Source organism: Manduca sexta, chromosome 20 (assembly GCF_014839805.1).
Source record: "Manduca sexta isolate Smith_Timp_Sample1 chromosome 20, JHU_Msex_v1.0, whole genome shotgun sequence".
Lineage (NCBI taxonomy): Eukaryota > Metazoa > Arthropoda > Insecta > Lepidoptera > Sphingidae > Manduca > Manduca sexta.
Window position 1 is genome coordinate 14,926,546 of NC_051134.1, and position 24,770 is coordinate 14,951,315.

At 32.9% G+C, this 24,770-nt stretch overlaps 6 protein-coding genes across 6 annotated transcripts; 4 read left to right on the forward strand and 2 right to left on the reverse strand.

Moving 5' to 3' along the window:
* The first annotated feature begins 149 nt into the window (after positions 1–149).
* LOC115447599 (probable serine/threonine-protein kinase PBL3) lies at positions 150–7,526 on the forward strand. The gene is given in 5 exon segments (XM_030174736.2): positions 150–532; positions 3,919–4,085; positions 5,146–5,847; positions 5,850–6,235; positions 6,729–7,526. Coding segments are annotated over 5 exon segments (1,836 nt in total). The 5' UTR covers positions 150–371; the 3' UTR covers positions 7,149–7,526.
* On the reverse strand, positions 7,501–10,432 carry LOC115447600. The gene is made up of 5 exons (XM_030174737.2): positions 9,799–10,432; positions 9,070–9,192; positions 8,693–8,839; positions 7,875–8,096; positions 7,501–7,784 (listed from the first exon to the last, which is right to left on the reverse strand). Exons 1-5 carry the CDS (start codon positions 10,252–10,254, stop codon positions 7,521–7,523), a joined length of 1,212 nt encoding a protein of 403 aa, XP_030030597.1. The 5' UTR covers positions 10,255–10,432; the 3' UTR covers positions 7,501–7,520.
* Positions 10,433–11,172: 740 nt separating this feature from the next.
* LOC119189882 (E3 SUMO-protein ligase ZBED1) lies at positions 11,173–14,186 on the forward strand. The gene is made up of 2 exons (XM_037440611.1): positions 11,173–11,579; positions 12,877–14,186. Exons 1-2 carry the CDS (start codon positions 11,247–11,249, stop codon positions 14,047–14,049), a joined length of 1,506 nt encoding a protein of 501 aa, XP_037296508.1. The 5' UTR covers positions 11,173–11,246; the 3' UTR covers positions 14,050–14,186.
* Positions 14,187–17,989: 3,803 nt separating this feature from the next.
* On the forward strand, positions 17,990–19,036 carry LOC115448219 (MICOS complex subunit MIC13 homolog QIL1). The gene is made up of 3 exons (XM_030175573.2): positions 17,990–18,155; positions 18,247–18,403; positions 18,752–19,036. The coding sequence occupies exons 1-3, from the start codon at positions 18,148–18,150 to the stop codon at positions 18,944–18,946; spliced, it is 360 nt and encodes a 119-aa protein (XP_030031433.1). The 5' UTR covers positions 17,990–18,147; the 3' UTR covers positions 18,947–19,036.
* A 684-nt stretch (positions 19,037–19,720) lies between these two features.
* Positions 19,721–24,179, reverse strand: LOC115448218 (proliferation-associated protein 2G4). Its single transcript, XM_030175572.2, has 8 exons — positions 23,953–24,179; positions 23,517–23,751; positions 23,047–23,200; positions 22,626–22,847; positions 21,912–22,004; positions 21,496–21,609; positions 21,032–21,178; positions 19,721–20,724 (listed from the first exon to the last, which is right to left on the reverse strand). Exons 1-8 carry the CDS (start codon positions 24,035–24,037, stop codon positions 20,635–20,637), a joined length of 1,140 nt encoding a protein of 379 aa, XP_030031432.1. The 5' UTR covers positions 24,038–24,179; the 3' UTR covers positions 19,721–20,634.
* A 205-nt stretch (positions 24,180–24,384) lies between these two features.
* On the forward strand, positions 24,385–24,770 carry LOC119189884 (UPF0415 protein C7orf25 homolog; the record flags this gene model as incomplete). Its single annotated transcript, XM_037440647.1, is given in 2 exon segments — positions 24,385–24,673; positions 24,739–24,770. Coding segments are annotated over 2 exon segments (197 nt in total), but the record flags the coding sequence as incomplete, so codon positions are not given.

Here is a 24,770-nt window from a genome sequence, read left to right on the forward strand (position 1 = left end):
AAACCCAAATATCAGTTCCCCCGACCTGTGATTCGAAACTAGGATCTCGGAACGCTGCCGTACCGGTACAGAGAGGTTGCCAGTTTATATAATCAGCCTTTTAAAGATGAGAAAAATGTAATAATGTAACATCAAAATCTTAAATGGTAACACTGCGTCAAACTTGTCATTAGTCGTCAGGCATTCTGTCAGTCATGTGTTAATGTGTATTGTTGCTGGTTTGGATAAATATTTGTAATATAATTCTCTTGGCTGGAAAGAGAAGAAACCTACTAGACAAAATACTAGAAAAAAATTGATAAGATTAAGCTTAATATTACTTCAATATTAGTGTTACATAGTACCGATTGTTGTTGTGGAACTTGTAAACAATGGATAGAAATCTAGAATTGAGGAAACTTCCAATAGGATCACTGTACAACATTGAGAACACTTTGGAAATCGACAATGGTTGGCAAAAAGTTATGGCTTTCATTCCGAAGGATCCACTAAGTGATCACTTTGAACAAAAGTATACTATTGAACACATGAGGTAAGTGCAATAGATAAATTAACTTCTACTTCTATATGCCTTAGGCCGGCGCTAAACAATCTATTACGTGTATCGCATATATAATCTGGCGTAGTTTTGTCTACTGGCTGCTGTGAGAAATGAATGCCAAGGAATTGTGTTAACAATCCACAAAGTATTGCAGTGGTATATCAAATATGATTTTTTTTTTAAAACAAAGCTATATAGTGATGTGGTAGAGAAATATTATGCCTACTAAAATACAGAAAACAAAACAATAACAAAAAGTTTTATTTTCTCATTAAATACTTGCATATTCCTGAGATAATAACATATCTATATGATATAAAATTTTGTGTGATACAAAATAATAAAAATTGAATATCATAAATATGTATAATTTGTAAAACATTTTACTTTGTTATAGTATTTAAAGCAATCACTACATATTTGAAGTAATCACTTTGGATTAACTAAGGATTTAAATTTGTAATATTTTAAAATGTTATCCCATTGACATTTAGATTTCATTTTAATTTATGTGATTTTTAATTAAATAAATAAAAATGTCCACGACTAAAATCAGAAAGGAGGATAATTCAGTTGTGTGACCTGCAATGATAAGGCCATTGGATTTTTTTTCATATTATGCTATTAATGCTGCTATTTTCTATCCTGTATTTATATATATATTTCATATCTTTAATTCACATCCCTTTTATTCAATTTCATGACATATTTGTCAGAATCAATAAAATGATTGGAATATTTATACTAAACTAGTTGACCCGACAGACATTGTCCCGTCTTAACTATGAATTTGCAGCGCGCATTCTGTATCGCTGACAGTTATATAAAATTAATATTTTCGTTAAGCTTTCTTAAATTTTCTTAATTTCCGCGCAATTTTTTGAATTTTTTCTTTCATAAAAACCTTCTCCTGACAATAACAAACACAACAAAAAAAATGGTGAAATAGATCCAGCCGTTCACGCGTGATGGCGCGACCAAGGAAATAGGGATTCATTTTTATATATATAGATAAGATTAAGTAATGTCACATATTTTAAGTTAAACTAATGCATCCATTGGCTCATAAATGTTATTTTATAAATAATAATAACTCTTAATCTCATAGTATATTTTCTTATATACCAGAAAACTTCTTGAATAATAATTAGGTATGAAGCCACAATCTTAACATAAAATAAAACATGCCAGTAATAGGTTTTCCCGTCCACAAAGTTAGATAAGAAATTATAAACAATTATAATATACATATTATAAGTAGTCCATCAACAAAAGATTATGTTAATATGTGTTGCTAATAATGTAGACACATTTGATCAGGGCTTACTATCCTGCCTTATTCTATTATATAACTGAATACAATTTAAAAATAGTAACACATTATCTGACTGGATACAAAATATTGAAAATCATATATATTTTTTTCTAAAATTATCTGCCAGACAATTGTGATGCAAATAGCAAAAAAAATTGCCATTTATGGGTACATTTTCATAAAAATATGTAAAATTGTCTTCTGATCTTACATCTTACATACATATAAACTAAATCTTCAAAGTTCTTACTTAAAACTCACCACTTAACAAAAAAACATGTGTCTTTCATAATGCTAGGGCAAAAATAGATGTGGTGGTGCATACCATCAATCCAGCTGGAAGCTTACATACAAATGATCTACTGCCAAGTAATATTGTGACCAATGATGTTAAAATATTCCCAAATAAGTCTTTTTTTAGATTGATAACATGTATTCTTTTAATTCTAACTGTTTATGTTTTATGAATCAATAAGGAAAAGTTTTAAGAAAATATTTATAAAAAATTTCCTGTTACACATGAATCATTCATATTTGTGAGTGGTATTTCCCTAACTATGGAATTAATTGTACTTCAGCTATATGTATATGTAAAATAAATCCTACATAAGGCTTGTTAAGCAGTGGTGCCATTAGGTCACAAGGGGGCCGAACCGAGTAACTGTCCAGAGCATCGTCTTACATTTTTTTAGCATCTTACCTACGAAATGTTATGTTCCGCTCGAGGCCTTGGCCCTTGATGTAATTTTGTTTTTTGCTCCGCAAGGGGTTTCGCTTCGTTTTTTTTTTGCTTTCACTGGGCCCTTGCATTAGTTTAAAAGCTGCTACTGTAGTAAGTGCTTAAGGCACGTACCGCAGACAACATAGCGAGGTACTAGCAATTATTTTCTCGCTCAAGAAACGTAAAATAGATGTAGATCTCGTGTGAATAAAAGAGACATATTATATATATATATATATATATATATATATATCAGTGGTTCTCAAACTTTTTAAATGACGGAACCCTTTTGGGAAGCAAAATACTTGATGGAACCCTACAATAAAACAATTGTTTTTATAAGTGTATTTTTTATTAATCAGCATAATAAAAGTACAATTATATATATATATATATATATATATATATATATATATATATATATATATATATATATATATATATATAAACAGTTCGTGTTTATATATATAAACACGAATTGAAAAGAAGATTAGCGTGTGTGTGTAAAGTTTTATATATTTTTTTTTTATTGTAGTGGTTTTTCTTTTTAAAAAAGTTATGTTGGCTCTATTGTTCTCTACGGTACTGTTAGATCTCTTATATGTGAGAGTCTGGCTGGGTAGGTACCAGTGCAATGTCTATTTCTGCCGCCAAGCAGCGGTGTGTAGTCACTTTTGTGTTGGACATTGTAGTCAGTGTATCTAAGCAGTAAAAAAAGTTATATTAAAATAAAACTTTGAACCCAATACAAAAAGAATCATTCTTATCTTATTTCGTTTGGGGAATTCCCTACTGCATCTTAGGAGTACAAGGTCAAACTACAATATTTTTATTATGTTGACATTACGTTGAAACTATACTAACCCAACAAAAAAATCATCAAAATCTAATTTGATTTTGGCGAATTCCGTTTTGCGTCTTTGATTTTCAAGGTCCTATACAAGCCATACTCAACCTTTTTTAAATGGGCCACAAACATGTTTCGGTCTTGATGCGCGGGCCGCAAAAAATATTTAGGTCTTAATAAAAAACATAATTAAAAATGGCGATGTATTTATTGATAAAAGAAAAATTGGTCACAATGAAGCCAGCTATAAAATACATGATTTTCTGATGGGTGCGAAGCCAACTACAAAGACCCGCCGCAGCGGCGCGGCGGGCCGAAGGTTGAGTATTGCTATCCTATGCTGTTCCGAAGCTGTACGAAATCGAACTCAAAATACTCATTTGAGTAAATTGGATTATTGGGTAAAAAGTTATCGCTGAACAAACATAAAAAAAATACGACGAATAGACAAACCATCCTTTGGAGTCGAATTAATAAAAATAAGCTCTTTTCAGATTAATTCAAGAACATGCTAAAGAAACTCACCGAAAGTGTGCAGAGGTTTTATTTGATGAATGGGGTACATCTGGAAGAATCAGGCCAACAATAGAAACTTTGAAACAAGTGCTTATAAAAGCTGAAATTTTCAGAGCTGCTGATGAGGTTGCCACTATGTTACAAGGTAAACATATCTATCATTATAGGTGTTGGTAGAGGGAGAACCGGGTGTATCCACCCAAAGCATTCTGAGGCAGCCTACTGCTACAACATTTTTTTTAAAAAGCCCAAGTAGTCTAGGACACAGGTCCCCTGGAAAATGACTAATTACACCCATATCTAAATCTTTTTTATTTTTGGTACAACAAATAGTAGGAGTCATTTATAAATTTTTCTTACTATTATCTATAGTATAATATAAAGCCGAGTTTGGTTGTTTGAACGCGCTAATCTCAGGAACTATTGGTTTAAATTAAAAAAAAATATTTTCGTGTTAGATAGCCCGGTTATCGAGGAAGACTATAGGCTAATATAACGTCACGCAATGATTTAATAGAAGTGAAGCACAAACAAAAATATTGCAAAAACAGAGACAATGTATTTCTTTTAGGAGCTTCTGTTGTGTGTACTGCGTAAACTGTTAAATTTACGCAACTAAACGTAAATGATTATATATGACGGAATTGTTCCAATTAAAGATCTAAAAAACAATTTATTTTTGAACAATTTCCCCCCTCCCCCCCCCCGCCTCAAATGTCTGCGATAACTTCAAAAACTATGACATTTGGTATGGAGATAGTTTGATACCCTGCGAAGGACATAGGCTACTTTTTATCCCGGGGAAATATATAGCGAGACTTTTATAAGCCACCCAGTGAAGCCACGAGCAAAAGCTATTACTTCATAAGCTAAGAAACAAATCAGCAACTAAATTACCTCCATCAGCTTAGTCTTTAACCTGAATCTATTATTTACTTGAGTCTATTGTGCATTATTCGGATATATTAATTTGGATAGGCCTGTGTTGGAAATGATCAAATTAATTTAATAATTTGTTGGTTTACTATTAACGGACATACGAACAGAATTACAAAACTTTGTGGTATTTTTAAATTACAGGATAATACTACTCATGTGTGCTACATTGACAACACTTTACCTCTGAACTTGCATATATCTTTCAGCATATATTCTTTACTGTACAGCTTTGTTACAATACTAGACTTATATATTGTACGTTTTAGAGCCTTTACCTCCAAGACCCTCTGGTGGTCCTGCTGCTGCAATCGACATAAACATCACTTCTCTTTTAAGTGGAGATAGCTCAGAACAAACTACTGGAGACGGAGATCTCGACTCAAATGAAACAAACAAAGACTTCAATCATTCGAAAAAGAAAAACCTATTTGATAAAACTACAAAACAAGTTAAATCAAGTACTAACCTAATGAAATTTTCTACCATTTGCCAGTCTCTTAAAAATAAATCCTTCGGACGTCAAACAACTGCTCAAATGGTAACTCAAGAGAAAGATCTTATTAAATTTTCATCTGGAATACCAACCGAGGAACTACCTGCTCTGAGTGCATTAATGAGCAAACAGAATGATAAAAGTTCCAATGAAACATACGCAGAAAAAGCTACAGAGTCCACAGAAGTATCTGGTACATCTCAAGCAAAATCACAATCTCACCAAAGCTGGTTCCCCACAAATGGTCCTCATATGGCACCACCCCCTATTGACATATATAGTGTTGTTGACAGTAAGATCCTCGAGGACACTAACTTGATACGATTCGAATATAGTCAATTAGAAGTTATTACTAACTATTTCCCAGAGTCAAAAAGTGAAGGACCTTCTGGTCCATGTGGAAAAATAGGAAAGGGTGGTTTTGGCGAAGTGTTTGTTGGATCGCACCCAACGCATGGTTTACTTGCAGTGAAAAAGTGCGCTGTTATCTTCAATTTGATTGTGAACCCAAAGTAGCTATAAAAGTATTTAATGCTGAAGTGAAATCATTGTCACAATTACGTCATGATAATATAGTGCCTATTTTGGGTTATTCTGTTGATGGGCCAACTCCATGCATAGTTTGTAAATATATTGAAGGAGGTTCACTAGAACAGAAGTTAGCTCAGAAGGTACTTACTGAAACTGAAAGAATGGGCATTATGATTGGCACTGCTGAGGGCCTGAAATACATCCATAACACCATTAAACCAGTAATAATGGACAGTGCAGAAAGCCAACCAACAAACTTAATGAAGACTTACTTTATTCATGGAGATGTTAAAAGTGCAAATATTTTGTTGACTACAGATTGTGTCCCTAAGGTAAATTTGTATGTCTACTAATATTTTCAATTAGATGTTTCGTGACTCCGCCCGAATGAAAACTTTCTCGGTCTTGAATTCCCACTATAAATTTTCTTGGGGGATAAATGTAGCCTATAATTTGTTAAACCAGAATACGATCTACTAATGTATCAACTTCATCCAAATCCACTCAACGAAAAAACATCTTACCTATAAAACAGAACAGTTTTACGATATTTTGTTTGGATTTTGTAATAATATTTTATTATTGTGAATAAAACTGTCTAGAATTACTGAGATAGCCCGATAAAATTAATCTAAACTAGTTAATGTAGATATTGTGATATCCATATTTGCCTCATAATTAACTGTCAAATTACTCAGTATAATTAAAACTATACCAGTGTGGGCTTTCCTTGTTCAACAGTACCATTCATATTTAACGAAACGTAATGTACTGCATATTAAATAAAATCTAAGTTGTTGAATAATACTTCCTTATTATTTTCAGTTGTGTGATTTTGGATTGGCGAAGCAACTAGAATCGACGTACATTGTCAGTTCTATGATGGGCACGTCCGCCTACATGCCGCCCGAAGGATTCACTGGTACCATTACACGTAAAACGGATATATTCAGCTTTGGCATAGTTATCCTAGAATTACTTACCGGATTAAGACCTATTGTGACGAGTAGTAATGGCAATATAAATATTAAAAACTATGTTGAAGAGAGTTGCAAGGATAATGAAATTGATAATCTGTTAGACCCAGTCGTGGATAACTGGACCAAAGCACAAAAAGTGTTTACTCTAGCAAAGCGCTGTTTGGAAATGGATCGAAATCTTCGTCCATCCATGGACGAAGTTTGCGCTATGTTAAACAGAATCAACTATCACGAATCATATGAACTTTTTTATGCTCGCGTTTAAACACTTGTTATAAAATCTATATTTTCACTAATAAATATTGTACATACATATGTATTAGTTATCTAATACTTTGAATATCATGTAATATTTAACGTAACATCACAAGACAAAAAGATCACAAAATACATAGTACATACAATGTTTATAAGTTAGGCCCAATAGGTTGTCTCTTTATCAATAATCATAATGATAGCTATAAGTATGATGATAATTTTATGTCAATTATAATTATTAGTTAAACGGACAATAATCAATACAATTAGGTGCTTACATAATTGTTAATGTATTAAAAAATTTATACATAATTTGTTACCACCATTTACAAACTATTATTATAATTAACTGAAATAAGTTTTACAATAAATTTAAATTTTATTTGCTCAAGTCTTTATTTATTCTTTGTAGTCTTTGCAGAAATTCATTACTTTTAATATCAGGAGATTTTAAAGACTCAAGTATTATTACTTGTTCTTTTTTGGTACATAAGCCTATTAAAATAATGATTAAGTTGTGTATCTGGCTTACAAATGATTCTTCCTTTGTTATATACAGCAACTTGAATAAAATCGAAAGTAATTTCTGGTCCGATGATAAGTTCCATGTACACCAACAATGTTGAATCCACATTTCTAAAACCTGATAGAAAGGAAAATATAATTACAATTAATATGAAGCATAAATAATATAAACTAGATTATATTGCGTTATACATTTAGACTAACATACCTCAATAGCTGATGGTAATAATATTTCTGCAACTGCTTCATTACAGCACTCATCAAAACTATTGCATAAAATAGTTTTAAATGATTTCCTTATAATGCAATTGATTCCCTGTATTTCAATCACATTAGCAATAAAATTTAGACATGCTGCTTTCCTGTATAAGTTTGATTCCATATTTATTTGATCCAGAATGGTTGCAAAAGCTTTATCTATAGCAGGTTTCTGCAAAATGTAATTATTGAATTGAGAAATTTAATTGGTAGATGATAAGCTCTTCTAGAATAGCCTAAACAATACTAATGTCATGGCGCACACACCTGTTGTGTTTATACACTGCTGGCGCCGCACCACAAAACTGACTTGTTATACACAGACCTCTACAAGGGTGCAAGAGCCCACACTATGTGTATAAGTGTAAATTATTACTGAAATGTGGTAACACATAACATGCTGTTTTGTATAGCCAATGCTCACACACACCAGCCATATGGTCGTAGCGCGTATTTTTACATACTATGCGTGTTATGTTGCACTAGAATAAGTGTTCACTACGCTAGTGGCAGCAATGGCGACCTTTAAACGACGCGAGGCCCTCGACGAGTCAGTTCCCGATTTTAATAGTTTCGTCGGTAAGGTCGTAAAAAAAAAGTACTCCAAGGCATTTCATGAGGTTTCCAGGGCGGTTGCCTTGTTCGTAAAAATTATTAACTATTCAAAATATGTATATAGCTGAAAAGTGTGCTGATTAACCTGCTCTATACCTTATCGTATGAAACGTGTTCCAAAGACATAATAATTTAAAATTACAAATTACTGACCTTTGCATATTCTGGCAAAATTGTGAGCAACTGTATCAGATTTTCTAACACTAAACTAATTATTTCTATATCTTTTTCTCTGGCAGCTTTCAAAAGGCTACCAAGCATGACGTCGTAAAAATTACCATCTTGAAAGCTCTTGTTGTTCTGAAACATGATAATATGATTAAGAGTAAATTAAGAAAAAATTTCAGCTACCATACTAAAGACAAGAAAATGTTCTTGATACTTCCGTGCTCCTTACAAAGTGTACAGAAATTATATCATTCATTACTTATACTCCAAATTTTATACACACTTTATATAAAAATAATCAAATAATATAATCTATTTTGATTAATTTATCATTACAGGTTTAAATATAAAATTATACTTACAAGTGAAACAAGCACTACAGAGCAACATTTCAATCCCTTCATTTTGTTTACTGAATCATAATCATCTATCAAAAGTAGTGATAGTGGCAAAACTGATGATGGATTTACTGTCAATTTCTTAATCTGGAAAAGAATATTAAAAATAGAATTATGTCAAGGCAATCAATCAACTGGACCTCATCATAAGCAGCATGATGTTTATACTTTATAGCTGATTAGAAAGTTATTGTCAATGGCCACACTTGATTGCCCATGTTGATTAGTCCATCATCACAAAATAATTAGTTATGATCTTAGAAAATTTTATAAGTTTTATTCTGATATAACTGTTTCTGGTAAATATAAACAACCCAACTTGCATCTCCTGATATGACATTAAACACTTATGGAGACTCAATTATCTCGATCTTAATTCTAGATATTGACAATTATCCAGATTGCCAAATCAAAGCCAGGATGGGATGAAAGTTTGTATATACTCAAAAAAATTCTTAACCAATTTAGAAAATTCTTGCACTAAGTAACTGTGTTACCTCTGGATGTTATAAGCTACATTTCATCCCAGGAATGGTCATTAATGTGGGCATACCCGCTAGCAAACTAGTTAATAATAAATCATATATATAAAAATGGCTATTTTGATATTTTCATTAACCTGAATATCTTATTTAACATGTAGCCTGGTTAATTGAATCTCCACTTTAATATGACACAGAAGACTACACTCACATTTTTCACAAGAGAAATGTATACTTCTACAAGTGCTGGATATCTTCTAAAATCTTCTGAAGTCACTGTTTGATGCAAAGTCTTTATACATTCATCAAATATTTCTTGCGCATTAAATACATCAGAGCTTAATATTTTATGGAAACTAACATTGTAAACAGTGTCAAAAGCACAGTCCAAACTTTGGGCATACTGTTTGCACTGAATTGAGGTCCAAGGCCCCTCAGTTTTTAATTCTTCATAAAATATTATAAATCTCGCAATCAATGTAGAAGCATGGGGTACAGTTTTAAGATTTACATCTCTCACTATGTTAAGAATATTATGTATATTATCTTTCAATTTTTTTTGGCGAATAATAAACTCTGGGTGATTTTTAGCTTCATCATAATCCTGCGCTAGTTTGGGTACCAAGCAATCGTTTATAACTTCCGTCAGCTTCGTTATCTGATCCATTATTTTAGCGCAGTTTACGGTTTCTTTTTCTGATATCTATTATTTTGCCTAAGTACTTTACGCTATTTTCTTCAGTAATTCTTCATTTTCTTGAATAAAAACCTGTGTTTAAAAACAGATGTTCCAGTTTAAACACTTTGACACAAAGAATATAGTACTCTCTAACGACTAGTGTTGCATATCGATAGTCTGATATCGATAGACAATCGATTATCTATCGATAGTCAAGGTAAAATCAATAGTATCGATAGTCTATCGATAATATTGTCACGTGTCAATACTGTCGATACTATCGATAGTATCGATAGCTCTCCTTGTGCAATACTATTGATAACAGCGATAATATCGATACTATTGATAGTAATGCATTAAATAGTATCGATAGTATCGATAGTATTGCGAAAACCATTAGTTTTAACCAAAAACTATCGATACTATCGATAGTATCGATGGTTTTGTAGTATCGATAGCCAGTCATTTTTCGATAGTATTGCTTTCTCAAGAGAACCTATGTCATAGGCCAAGTAACGCAGTTGTCATATAATATAAAGTTTTAAGTATATATTATAATGCTCTTTGTATTAAGTTCTCGGTGATAATATAGATATATAGAACGATAATAAATAGTATTAAAATATTTTAATAAGTTTAAATAATTACCATGGCTGATTATAGTTTAACAAGCAAGGATAAGAGCGCCGAAAATGCTACGAATAAACGAAAATCCACTATGTGGTCGTATTTCGAAAAGAAAAACGAAAGGTTCGTTATATGCAAAATTTGCATGAAAGAATTTAAATACAGTAATAATACATCCAATATGAAAGATCATATGATGCGTAAACACGCAGAACATTTACTACCATCTTGTTCATCAGAGAAAAAGGTAGAAGAAAAATGAAAATGAAGAAAACCAAAGAAACAATATTGTACAATCGTTTTATAATGTAAATTCCTCTAGAAAAAAATATTTAGATTCCTTGTTTGTGAAAATGATAGCTCAAGATATGCAACCCCTCCGATTGGCCGAGCACGAGGGAATTAAGGAGTTTGTAAAAGCCTTGGATTCTAGGTATCAATTACCGTCTAGAAGTGTAATTTCGAATAGCCTACTTCCTAACCTATACACAAAGTTTAAATTAAAGTTATTTGATCTCCTGAAAAATATAAAAGACATTGCAGTAACAACAGATATGTGGACTTCACCCAATAATCAGGGCATATGTGCAATAACCGCTCATTTTATTTTAAAGCAAAGATTGCATTGTGCTCTTCTAGCAGCTGTTGTAGTAGAAGGACATCACAATGCAGATAACATTGCCTCGGTAAGTTTATATAAATTACATCGTCTAAAAGACAGCCTATCGAAATTTTTAAAGTGAAGTAGTATTTTATGTCCATATTAAAATAAAGACGTCCGTGTGTAGGTACCGAATATGTGTACATAAGTAGCAATTTCATAATTCTTGAGCAATGTATGAGATCCATTGCGTAGTTATCGCAATCTACGTATAGTAGCCAGTGCGGGGCACCGCTGCGCCACCCGTTAGACCCAGGGGCCAAAAAAAGGTACTTGCGAGTCGCACGCGTCGCCAATAAAATTATCTAGACCTATAAAATATGGATCGGTAATTTTAATTAAATTTATTTGCGTCGTGAAGTATCTACTAACGCATCATTTGCTGTATGTTTAGGCGTTTACTAAATAAGAATCCCTGTTTCGTCACAAATGATTTTTTTTTATTGCTTAGTGCACCCAAGTTTTATTAAGATGTGGTACGGTATTTGGTCACATTTACGAGTTTTGGAAAATTATGATATTCCTTCAAAGTTAGCAACTAACTGTTAAAATAAAATAATATCAGCCCTGCATAATATACTGTCCCACTGTTGGGCACGGGCCTCAGTGGGACAGTATATAATGCAGGGTTCAGGGCAGGCAGTTCATTATGAGTCCTGTATTCTATTCTGTATTATATAAAGCTGAAGAGTTTTTTTGAACGCGCTAATCTCAGGAACTGATAAAATGTTTTTGTGTTGGATAGGCCTTTGTTCGTGGAAGGTTATAGTCTAAGGAAGGCTATATGGTATATAACTTTACGCTATGACCAATAGGAGCGGAGCATCCGTAAAAAAAAATGCAAATACCGGGAAATTTATTCTTCTTGAGAGCTTTCATTGCGTGCACTGAGTAAACGGTAAAAGTTACGAGCAAAATATGTATGACAGAATTATACCTCTTAAAAAGTTCTAGAAATATATATCATAAATCAAAGTCCCCACCCCATCTGTTTGTCTGTCTGAACGCGTTAAACTCAAAAACTATGTGACGGATTTAGATGAAATTTAATCTGGAGATAGTTTGAGACCCTGGGAAGAACATAGGCTCCCGGAAAAATATATAGCGTGATTCTTATAACGGAAAACTTTAGCCCGGTAAACCTTTATCACTTACACTAGCGAGCGGAGCCGCGGGCAAAAGCTAAAAGCTTAATAAAACTATTTTAAGGATTTTTATCGACGTTTCTCGTAAAATAGTTTTATTTCAATGTCAAATGTCCGCGTAAATATAAGGTTTGATTATAACTAACTATTAATAAACTAATAATTCTTCTATTGCAGGTTTTGGATGGGGTTTTGCAAGAGTGGAGATGTCGCAATAAAGTAGTAGCTCTGGTGACGGATAATGCTGCTACAATGATAAAAGTAGCCGATATTTTAAAAATACGCCACGTACCATGTTTTGCGCACTCGTTAAATTTGGTCATTAAAGAAGTTCTTGCTGAACCTGGTCTGAAGCAACTTATAGAAAAATGTAGTATGATTGTTAGTCATTTTAAACATAGCACATTGGCATCAGATAAGTTACGATCTGTCCAAAGAGAAATTAATAGACCTGAATTGAAATTAGTAAAATTTGTAGAAACTCGATGGAATTCTGCATTTTACATGTTAAAGAGAATTTTAGAAGTAAGACAGGAGCTGACATTGGTATTAGGTGAACTGCCAAATGCACCAGAAAATCTTACTGCGAATGAATATTCGATCGTGGAGGAATTAGGAAATATATTGGAACCATTGGAGACTTGCACAGTTGGAATATCAGGTGAAGATTATGTCACAATTTCTCTGATAATTCCACTAATAAAAGGACTCTGCCTACAAATGGTCGAATTGGAAAATCAACACAATTCAGATTTTGCAAAAACTGTAATTGCAGCTATGAAAACATCTGTTCAAAAGAGACTAAAATGTTATGAAACCAGAAGTCCATGTATGATTGCTACACTTTTAAATCCTCATTTTAAAAGAGCTGGGTTTAAAACTCATACTGATGCAGAAAATGCTATTTTAATCACTAAGAAAGAATACGCTACATATTTATCTTCTGAAAGATTCCAAATTTCGTTAGATAGAAACATGCCTGAAGTATGTGAAGAAGTTATCAGTCCTCCGTCTCCAAAAAAATCTAAGCTTAGGAGATTGCTTTCGTTCGTTGATAACGCACCTAAAGGTGCTACTTCAGTTACTGCGGATATCATAGTAGACATGAGACAATATTTGGAAAAACCTACAATTCCATTTTCTGAATATCCTGTAGAGTATTGGTATCATCAGGAAAACCAATTAAAACACATAGCAATGAAATTTCTGTGCATTCCTGGAAGCTCAACTCCAGCAGAAAGAGTTTTTTCGAAAGCTGGTCTTATAATTACAGACCGTCGAAACCGTCTCAGTGGCAAACATATTGACAAACTATTATTTATAAAAATTAACTGTGATTTGTTCAAATAATTTTTATTAAGGTCTTAAATTCAATTACAATTTAATTAAAGGTTTTTCATAAGAAAACTTACTTTGTTAATCATCTATATTATGAACATGATCCTTAACACAACAATAATTGACTTAATTATAATTAAAAAACAATTTATCAACCAAAATATTTGTTTCAATAGAGCCTCCTAGATAGATTTTTACATTATAATCGGTCATGATGTGAATTTATTTATCTGTCACGGACTCTGTAAAATTGATTTCACTAGAATGAGATGATCTGATGCTGTGAACAAAATTTAACATTTTCGCATAAACACGTGTCCGCATGCATGGTTGAATATATTGTAATTCTTCATGTAGTAGGCGCGAAAAGTTCTCATTTCGCGGATCAATTTCAAAACAGTTTTTAAATGTAGCACAGTCTGAACATGTCTTTTCGATTTTGGTTGCTATTTCTGTTTTATCTTCCACTTTGCTTTTCTTTTGAATTTTTTTTTGTATTTCTTCTTTTATTTTCGTTTGTAACTCTAGTTGATTTTTCCATTGAAAAATGTCAGGAGATTTGCTTCGTTTCGCTAAAAAAAATAATATGAATTGGAATTTAAGGCAATTAGTTAGAACTCCTTATATAATAATAATAATATCAGCCCTGTATTATATACTTGCCCACTGCTGAGCACGGACCTCCTTTACTACTGAGAGGGATTAGGCCTTAGTCCACCACGCTGGCCTAGTGCGGATTGGTAGACTTCACACACCCTCGAAATTCCTATAGAGAACTTCTCAGGTATGCAGGTTTCCTCACGATGTTTTCCTTCACCGTTAAAGCAAGCGATAATTCACAAAGAATACACACATAATTTATTAGAAAAATCAGAGGTGTGTGCCCTTGGGATTAGAATCTGCGGACATTCGTCTCGGCAGTGCGTTCCACAACCAACTAGGCTATCGCCGCTTCAGAACTCCTTAACCTAAGTAAAAATTGCTGTGGGTATCATTCGAAACAGCTATTCAGAAAACAGTCCGCCCCTTGTATAAGCGGCAAAACACACACTGGGCGGCAAAGTCTCTATTCAGTCTTAGGGGGTTTGGCCGCTTGTAAGCACGGGATTGTCAACGATCCTAACGGCACGTTTCTGAACCGAGTCAAGAGTCAAGTTGATACCGGGTGGTCCCTCCCATTAGGTTACAGGAGTACTCAACATAGGGCCGGACCTGCCCCTTATACAGTTGGAGCTGTTGCTTCGATGTGAAGTACTGCTTCGCCTTATTGAGCACTCTGGGCTTTTCAGATTCAGTTTGATCTTATTCAATAGGTAACTACGGAACTGAACGCCGTTAGAAATCTCGTCTCTAAGGATCTAAACCGCATGCTCTATGAGATGTTAAAAGACGTGTTCTGGTAACTGTAAGTAAAATAAAATCTATATTTTTCTGTTATAGAGCATTTTTACACTCTACTTCAATGTAACATCCAAAATCAACAATAGGGTAGTTTCTTATGTTTAGTTTTATATATTATTTAATATGTAACAGAAAACAATACGAAAAAAAATATAGTTACAGTGAAAGTGAAATATGAATAATATTTGAAATATGGTGCTATCTCTTTCATAAGCTCGCTGCATTATGTCCGGGGAAACTCGTTGTCGTCATAGTTTGATATTACTTTTATTTAACAAATACCCCTTCCACCAAATTTTAAAGCTTTATAACTTATTATTACTCCAATTTAGAAAATTATTTCCCCGTTAGATTTTGGCTCACATTTTTAATAAATATATTTGAAAACAGTAGTCAGCTACTCCAAAAAGAATCTATACTATTATATAAAGCTGAAGAGTTTGTTTGTTTGTTTGAACGTGCTAATCTCAGGAACTACCGGTTCAAACTGAAAAATTCTTTTGTGTTGGATAGCCCTTTGTTCGTGGAGTGCTATAGGCTATATGTCATCACGCTATGACTAATAGGAGCGGAGCAGTAATGGCTTATCTCAGGAACTACCCGTTCGAACTGAAAAATTCTTTTTGTGTTGGATAGCTCTTTGTTCGTGGATTGCTATAGGCTATATATCATCACGCTATGACCAATAGGAGCGGAGCAGTAATGGCTAATCTCAGGAACTATCGGTTCGAACAGAAAAAATATTTTTGTCTTGGATAGCTCTTTGTTTGTGGAGTGCTATAGGCTACATATCATCACGCAATGACTAATAGGAGCGGAGCGGTAATGGCTAATCTCAGGAACTATCAATTCGAACTGAAAAAATATTTTTGTGTTAGATAGCTCTTTGTTCGTGGAGTGCTATAGGCTACATATCATCACGCTATGACCAAAAGGAGCGGAGCAGTAATGACTAATCTCAGGAACTATCAGTTCGAACTGAAAAAATATTTTTGTGTTGGATAGCTCTTTGTTCTTGGAGTGCTATAGGCTATATATCATCACGCTATGACCAATAGGAGCGGAGCAGTAATAAAACATGTTGCAAAAACGGGGAAAATTTCTTAGTTTTGAAAGCTTCTGTTGCGTGCGCTACGTAAACGGTTAAAGTTATGCAACAAATGTATGACAGGATTGTTCCTCTTAAAAAGTTCTACAAAAATATATTATAAAACAAAATCCCCCGCTGCATCTGTCTGCCTGAACGTGTTAAACTCAAAAACTACCCAACGTATTAGGATAAAATTTGGTATGAAGAGAGTTTGAGACCCTGGGAAGAACGTAGGCTCCCGGGATAATATAATGCGTGATTTTTATAACGGAAAACATTAGCCCGAAAAACTTTATAACGCGGGTGGAGCCGCGGGCAAAAGCTAGTTATATATGGAAAAGCTGCTCTATAATGAGTCGAACATTTCACAAACCATTCTGACAGAATAGGTTACCGGACTCATTTTGTTCTTTACTTTTATCAAATATTTACGTTATATAAATTATAACACAGAAGGAATTACTAAAAATCTGGTAAAAAATTAACAAGATATAAATCATTGAAATTCGTTTAAATTAAAAAGAAACAGAAAAGAAACGAAATATCCACTTTTGACGTCATCTGGAATTACGACGCGTGCGAAAGAAAGAGATGAAGCGATATCCCCACTACGCGCCCAATTCTGCAGATTATAATATTTGAAATATGAATTACACGCTCATTTTTTAACCAATGTTTCCTTTATTGTAAAACAGACTCGAGGGCATTAGAATTTCACATAATATTGAATATCTGTTGAACTTACCCATTTCGAGTTTTATGAGACTTCAAACTATGGACTGCTATATATAACTTTTGCAACAGAACGTTACTGCCGGAAAGTAACTACAAAATTCACAGAAAACAAGCACAACATGAAAGGCGCGAATTTAGTTAAACTTATTAAATAATAGTGTCATTAACTGACCTACTACATCACATATGTCGAGAAAGCAATACTATTTAAAAGTCATTGGCTATCGACAGTACAAAACTATCGATAATATCGATAGTATCGATATGTTTTGGTAAAAACTAATGGTTTTTGCAATATTATCGGTACTATCGATACTATTGTATGTATTATTATCGATAATATCGATAGTATTACTCTTCTCAATATTATCGCTGATTGAGAGCTATCGATACTGTCGATACTATCGACAGTATTGACTTAAGGCGATACAATCGATAGTATAATCGATATCTTGAATAGTTTTCGAGGTCAACCATCGATAGTCAAACTATCGATGGTTCTGCAACTCTACTAACGACTGCTTTGACATTTCCTTTTTCAAACAATCAAAAGTCAAAACAAACAATGCTGTCTGCTCACTGCTGCGAGCTCAGAACAAGAACAAGCATGTTTGTTCTTGTTCTGAGGCTGCGAGATTGCTTTGATCATCGTTCCAAAGCATCGTTCTCTCATATATTATGAAGGATAGCAGCAAGCGCTATCGTAGCAAGAGGTGTTACAATATTATTTTAGTAGTTTTATCTGGCAACACTGTTGTCAAATGACAATATTTTTGACATATTATACGAAACGAAAATTAGGTTACATTTCAAGAAATTATATAATTCCGCAGTAAATAAACAATATATATTGTTTTTTGTACAATATAAAATAATCCGCCAAAATGCTAAAGTAGGTTTTGATTATATTATCTTTCGCGAAATAGACCAATTGTTGTTACAACACAAAAACAAAGTTGTATCATTTTCATCAATATTTTCAGGTTTGGGGTGAAATCTGCGATTCTAGGATCCGCAGTATATTACACAATAGATAAAGGCGTATGGAAAGATAGTGCCACAACAACTGCGATATACGAAGACCTCGAGAAAGGCATGTCACCCTATGTTGGAGAACTAAAAAAGCAAATCCCTTATGAGGTACTGTTACGTAGTTCTTGGATACAGTTTATTTCATTAGGCATACATACCAGAACGTGGTTTAGTACTTTGATTTAGAAATAAAAAATGTCTGTACTGTTGGAAAACCTTTAGATCCATGTTGTACCGCACATGTATTTACCAGCTCTAAAAAAATTGCATTGATATTATCAAAGGATTAAGAAAATTCACGGGTAAATGGTTTGATTATATAGGATGCGTTAAATAAAAAAAATAATAATTTAGAAGTGGAGGGTAATAAAAAAAAATTGAACAAAGATAAATTCAAATCCATATTGATTTTTATTTGTCATAGAATTATTTTTAAACACATATATGATTTTTCAGCTTCCTCCACTTCCCTCTAATGATAGAATATCATACCTATTCAAATATTACTGGAATTGTGGAGTGAAAACTACATTCAAGTTTTTGGTGGATTTACCAACACACACTAGCAATGCAGCAAGCAAGACATATGAATTCATATCTTCATCGCTGGAAGCACCACAGCCCAATGCAAATGCTAGCCAAGAAAAATGAACAGAATACCTTAGGACATAGATGTATTTATTGAATGTGATTTTATTTTTGTTTATGGACATAATAAAAAAATCTTTTCTGTTATTGTAACTATTTAATTTCTTACTTATTTATTAGGCTATTACATAGTTTCATTTAGGTTACAAATAAAATCCTATATTTTAGTACCAGCTAACAAGATATACTCTTCCAATAGACTCTACTAACAATAACATACTGTTTTAGACAAATTAAAATATGTTTTATTTCTTTTTCTTATCTTGGATTACCAGTTTTATAATTGTTTGTAGCAGGCCAGAATAAAAATAAGCTCCACATTGTTAAAATGTGCATCAGTAACATAATTAAAACTCAGAAACTGTCTTTTATTAGCCTTATCAAAGTTGGTCCAACTACAAAACATAGGTAATAAAAATCCTACTAAATAAAAAATTTCATTAATTAAAAAAAAAATGGTTTAGACGAGCCACACTCTACATGCAGACCGCAGATAATTACGTACAGCCTGCTGAGATTTTCTTAGCCCATAAAATTTCACAAATTTTCTCTTCTTTGTAGCTACTACAAAGAAAATATGTCAGTGACTTCAGGGCAATATGTTATGTTAGTGTAGAATCTTTTAATATTTCCTGGACATAACACTGCTTAGTATCCTCTTATTGCCTCCTAAATACAAAATAAGGAAGAGGTTTGTCAAATACAGTAACAATAAGGTATTAGCCATTTCACCTAAATAAAGGAAAAGGGTTTTAGGGTATTATTAATAAAGAAACATTATTACAAAAAACCCCACAACTGTGGCACGGTTCGATTTATTATTTTCTCAGTGTCATATTTTACAACTCTTCACTGTATGGACTCCTTCATAATCACTAACGTACAACAGCTTGATATAACACAAAACAGAAAATCTTACATATGGATATTATTGCTTATTGGAGTTTGAAAACATGTTACAACTATTGCATAAAACTCTTTAAACCATGCTTATGAAACAGGCCATACATAAACATGAATTATATATTAACAAGGAACATGGAAATCTTCAGCACAAATATGTTGTTACCAGTGCAAGGTAAGATTAATCAGAATTCCACATTCAATAGACTATGTCAACATTTGGAAATGTACCGAGTCAATTCAGAATCAAGGAGTAATTCACAAAAAGTGAGGACAAATTTTGTGCAGAGTTAATTATTACTAAAAGTACATTCAAAATGTTGCTAAGGAATGATTTTAGAAATGTGTCTGCTTGGGCATTGCTTTACAAAAAAATTTAAAATACTCTCAGTACACTGCTTTACATACACAATTTTCCGGATTTTGTAATTACTAACATATTGTTTAAGAGTATTCCTGAAGAAATTGTTTGCATAGTGTAGGAATAAGCTAAAGATGTGTATTTGGAAATAGTAGACACAAATAATAAAACATGTCACACAATTATTTTTGTCAGACATAAAGATGGTTTTTGTTCATTACATTTTTGAGAACATTTGTTGTTGATTCCTCCATTTGATCTCAAGCTTATTGTGTTTTTTGTCTTCGTTCAAAAGGTAAAAATGTTACAAAATTTTGTCAAAATTGTACCATGCTTGTGAGATTTCATTCATAAATCACAAGTGATGTTAGGAAAAGCTGTAGATTTCATGTTTTATATTATTATTTAAGGGCAGGTAGTCTAGTCGCTAAGCAACAGTTTCCACTTCCATTGGCTCTTCGTTTCCAGTTTTCTTTTTCTTCTTTTTGTTTGACTTTGCAGAGGAGTTAAGGAGAGACTGTATAACAAAGAGAAATCTTTAATCAGGCAGAGTTCAGAATTATAATTAAGTTTATTAATAATTAAAAGTTTTTGTTGTAATATTTCAAACCAAAGTGCAAATTTATACACCTCAGCTCAAAAAGATTACTTCAATGTACCCTGTGCTTGTTCAAAACATACTTAGTATAGATATGCTTCGAAAGATAACAGGGGTATTTATTCTTCAGTATTTGGACATCTAAAGCTATAATATTATATTTATAATACAATTCATCTAACACAGCCTAGAACATAATAATGAAATAATAAATTTCACCACTTACATTCAGCTCAGGATCCTTGATACTGCGTTCACTTTTGCAGATGCTTTTGTCGAAAGGCAATCCGGTGATGCGATGAGTGCCACTTGGCAGCAGCAGCACTGTGAACTTGAACTGTGCCACCAACTCACCAGGACGTTCATAAAGCACCTGTGAATTGATCAGTAATATGATAAATTTGTGAACATTTTAATTAGAAAATATAGTTCAGTAGTTTAGTTATAGTCTATAGAGTTACTTATTATCAATACTGTCTTTTAGATACTGTATCATCACATTTTTTTTATTGAAATCATTGGAGATTGTAGTCAAAAATTTCAAACAGTATAATATTTTCAGTTACATTATATTTTATTTTTACCAAACCTTGTGTAAATATTGTTCAATGTATTTCATATATTATTCATTATCAGTAGTATTATTGAAGCAATCATTTTATCAATAATCCAAATAATCAATAATGGTACCTGGAATGGCTCAATGAGCTTATGATTGACACATTCCACCACACCTAACCTTGCACTTGTCTCTTTGTCGAAGCTTCGGAGGTTGAACGGCATGGAACCATGCTTGTTACGTACCTGTTCATAAAAAAAAACATATTTATATCAAGCCAAATGTATAGAGTGGTGGTACTAATTAGAAGTAGGGGTTATTTCATATTTCAAATGATAATGACCATGCAGCTTTAAATATTGTGTCAATAAGATTTACATGGGCAATATAGAGGCCATGTTGGTCTGGCATAAAACCAAATGTGTAGGTATATTATCTTAGTCTATTGATTACAGAAGGGACAACATATTTGCATCAACAATTTATTAACTCCCAAAAACCTTAAAAGCCAAATGATAATATTAACAACTAAGCATCAAACACTCACCTCACTGTAAAACATTCTTGATGCCTTTAATTTTAGCTGGTAAATCTCATCAGTTTTCTTATATATTGTACATCTTGTGTCCATTTCACGACCCTGTGAAATAACATTGTAGTCTTGAAACATTTAATCATATAAATAGATCTTAAATATAAACTGTAGATAATTAAATGTTGGAAAGTTAAAACTGAACTCATATGAATTATGAATTCAGTTAAGAGTTTTACTGTTTAATTTTCCCTGAGAACTGCCAGATTGTATATTGAATAATATAACCTGGAAAGAATTCAGGGTGCTAATAATGTTATCAATATAATGTGTAGTCACATCAATTGACTGATATAAAATATTTTTTAGAGTATAACACCAAATATTACAAAATTAATCAAGTTTTATATATCTGTGTTGATGGATGTTGCATCATCAGAGACCATCAACATTTTCAATATGTGACCAGCAGCTTATACTATTTAATTATTTTTGTAACAAAGTTAAAGTTAATTTTCTTTGTTAATAGAATTTAAAAATATTTATTATATTTTTAAATAAATTTGAAAGTGTGAAAAAATTTATATACTGACAAAAAATTTCTATCTACTCAACATACTCCATGTAAACATATTTTCATTGTGGATAGCCTCTGTCTAGTAATCAGGTTATAAATGCAGTCAATAAAATGTAACATAGAAATATTTTACATTATTAATAAGTACTTACAACACCCTCTCCTGTTGATATGAGGACATCCATAGCATACACTTCATATGTTTCAAAGGTCGCTTTCTCATGCTCCTTGCGCTGCGCCTCTGAAGGGTTCTGGATGATGCTTTTCTCACCATCAATGCGGAACTGCTTCAGCTGATGTGACAGCATGCCTTCAATGGGCTTGCAGCCAAATTCAGCACTTATCTTTTGAACTGCTTCAGTGATGGCATAGTTCTACAAGAACATAGAGGGATTTAGTGAAAACAACTTCATGAGCATAATAAAAATATGTATTTAAAGATGATTTTTAAATATACTGTGACAAACATGCAATTCTTATTGTTAGGAAACCTTGTACACCAAGTGTGATTGTCAAAAAATTGTCAAATGAAGAAAATAAGAAGTTGTCATAGATTGTGCAATGTTCAAGTACCTCATTAGCAGGCCGCAGCAGTCTCAAAGCTGCTTCACTTGCATAGTGTGCAGCAAGTAGGACATCTGCCGCACGCCCAGTCACCTCGCCACCACCCACGGCGACGGTGTGCGCCACCACAGCGATAAATCCATCTATGTGAGCTCCCAAGTCACTGAGAAATAAATGTAATCATTGGTAAAATTTCTTGTTATGGCAATGTTTGAATAATATTTTGGTGATTATGTGACTGGATTCTACAATACGCAAACACTTTTTACAAGTACCTACTTGAACTGAGGAATGAATATAACCTATAAACTATAAAGACGCTATCCTTCGAAATGTATTAAAATGTTTACTAAATACTTGTCTTATAAATTAAACTGGAGATGCAATTATTTAGGTCAGTTCCTGGAGTTGTGCGTGCTAAACAGACTTGTACAAATATCTAAAGTGTATGTCATTATGCTTCACAAGTATGCACTTACATTTTCGCCAAATCGCCCTGTTTCAGGATGTAATCCGTTTCGCTGGGAATTGGCGAAAAATGACATATGCAATTGTTAACTGAAACACAGGTCGAAAAAGCGATCCCCTTTTTCGAATCTTTCTCCTTTTTGAATACTTTCGAAGTCTCGTCTAATATTAGTTTGTCCCCAAATTCGCATATTTCTCTCGCGGAAGCGTCGGGAACGCATTTTGCGATAACTTGTTCCAGAACACCTGCAAAATAAAAGGAAGATTCTAGTTATTATACATTTATTACGAAAACTATGAAGCACTAATAACTTGGCATTTAGTGGCGGCTTCCACATTGTCCGCATGGCGATGACACGCGTCCATTGTACGACCTCCGTATTTAATCACATACGCTCGCGCCAACATTACATTATAACATAAAATTATACAGAAACGCAAACTTACGATTAACAATTTGTCCAGCTAACTTGTACTTGGTCACAACCAAGTCTTCAGCAATCGTTTTTTCAACTTCTTTATCGTCAGCCATTTCTCAAAATTGTGAATAAAATTTTTGACCACGGAGTTTTTCGTTTCTGATTGGTTGTGTAATACATTGGTCACGTGACCTCAATAGCGAATCACGAAAATGGCGGTAATTCCAATAGGTTGTACTTCAAAATATTATTTATCTGTGAAATTTGACGAGAGTGTCATCTCACCCAATGGTCAGTATATATTAAAAAATAGGAAATCTGAAGTTTTTCACTCAAACTTAGAATTTTGTCTAGTTTTCAGTATATAATTATGATATTTTATATTATGTTCCTATTTTGCTTATGTAAGATCCAAGATAAGGCTTTATAGCTAGATTCTTTATCTCTATATACTTAAAAAGTCATATGACATATCTATAATGTCACAATGACATTTAAGAAAAGAAAAGAAATTGGTGCTGAGTTTGAAAACAATATGCTTTAAATTTGAGTCTGTGTTAAGTACAATTTAAAATTAAATTAAAATGTCTAATTCAATAATGGATAGTTCCGAAGGAACAATGGTGATGTTAACAGAAAAAATTAAATTCGGAGAAGAACTTATAGAACAATTACAACCTATTGAAACTATCGATGGGGTGACGAAATTAAACAGGAAAATTCGACAAGAAATTGAATTCTTGAAGAGAGTAAGTTTTCAAAAAGTAAATGGCATCTCAAAAATGGACCTTAATTTACCTTTGTTTTAATGTAGTTGCAGAAATCTAAGAAAGTAAAAGTTGAACA

Coding starts and splice junctions, on each gene's coding strand:
- LOC115447600 (XM_030174737.2), bottom strand. CDS start 10,254: ATGGATCAGATAACGAAGCTGACGGAAGTTATAAACGATTGCTTGGTA. Junction 9,193..9,798: donor ACATTTCTCTTGTGAAAAAT/GTGAGTGTAGTC, acceptor ATTCTTTTCCAG/ATTAAGAAATTGACAGTAAA. Junction 8,840..9,069: donor CTGTAGTGCTTGTTTCACTT/GTAAGTATAATT, acceptor ATCATGTTTCAG/AACAACAAGAGCTTTCAAGA.
- LOC119189882 (XM_037440611.1), top strand. CDS start 11,247: ATGATAGCTCAAGATATGCAACCCCTCCGATTGGCCGAGCACGAGGGA. Junction 11,580..12,876: donor ATGCAGATAACATTGCCTCG/GTAAGTTTATAT, acceptor CTTCTATTGCAG/GTTTTGGATGGGGTTTTGCA.
- LOC115448219 (XM_030175573.2), top strand. Junction 18,404..18,751: donor AAAAGCAAATCCCTTATGAG/GTACTGTTACGT, acceptor ATGATTTTTCAG/CTTCCTCCACTTCCCTCTAA.
- LOC115448218 (XM_030175572.2), bottom strand. CDS start 24,037: ATGGCTGACGATAAAGAAGTTGAAAAAACGATTGCTGAAGACTTGGTT. Junction 23,201..23,516: donor CAGGGCGATTTGGCGAAAAT/GTAAGTGCATAC, acceptor TTTATTTCTCAG/TGACTTGGGAGCTCACATAG. Junction 22,005..22,625: donor TATCAACAGGAGAGGGTGTT/GTAAGTACTTAT, acceptor GTTATTTCACAG/GGTCGTGAAATGGACACAAG.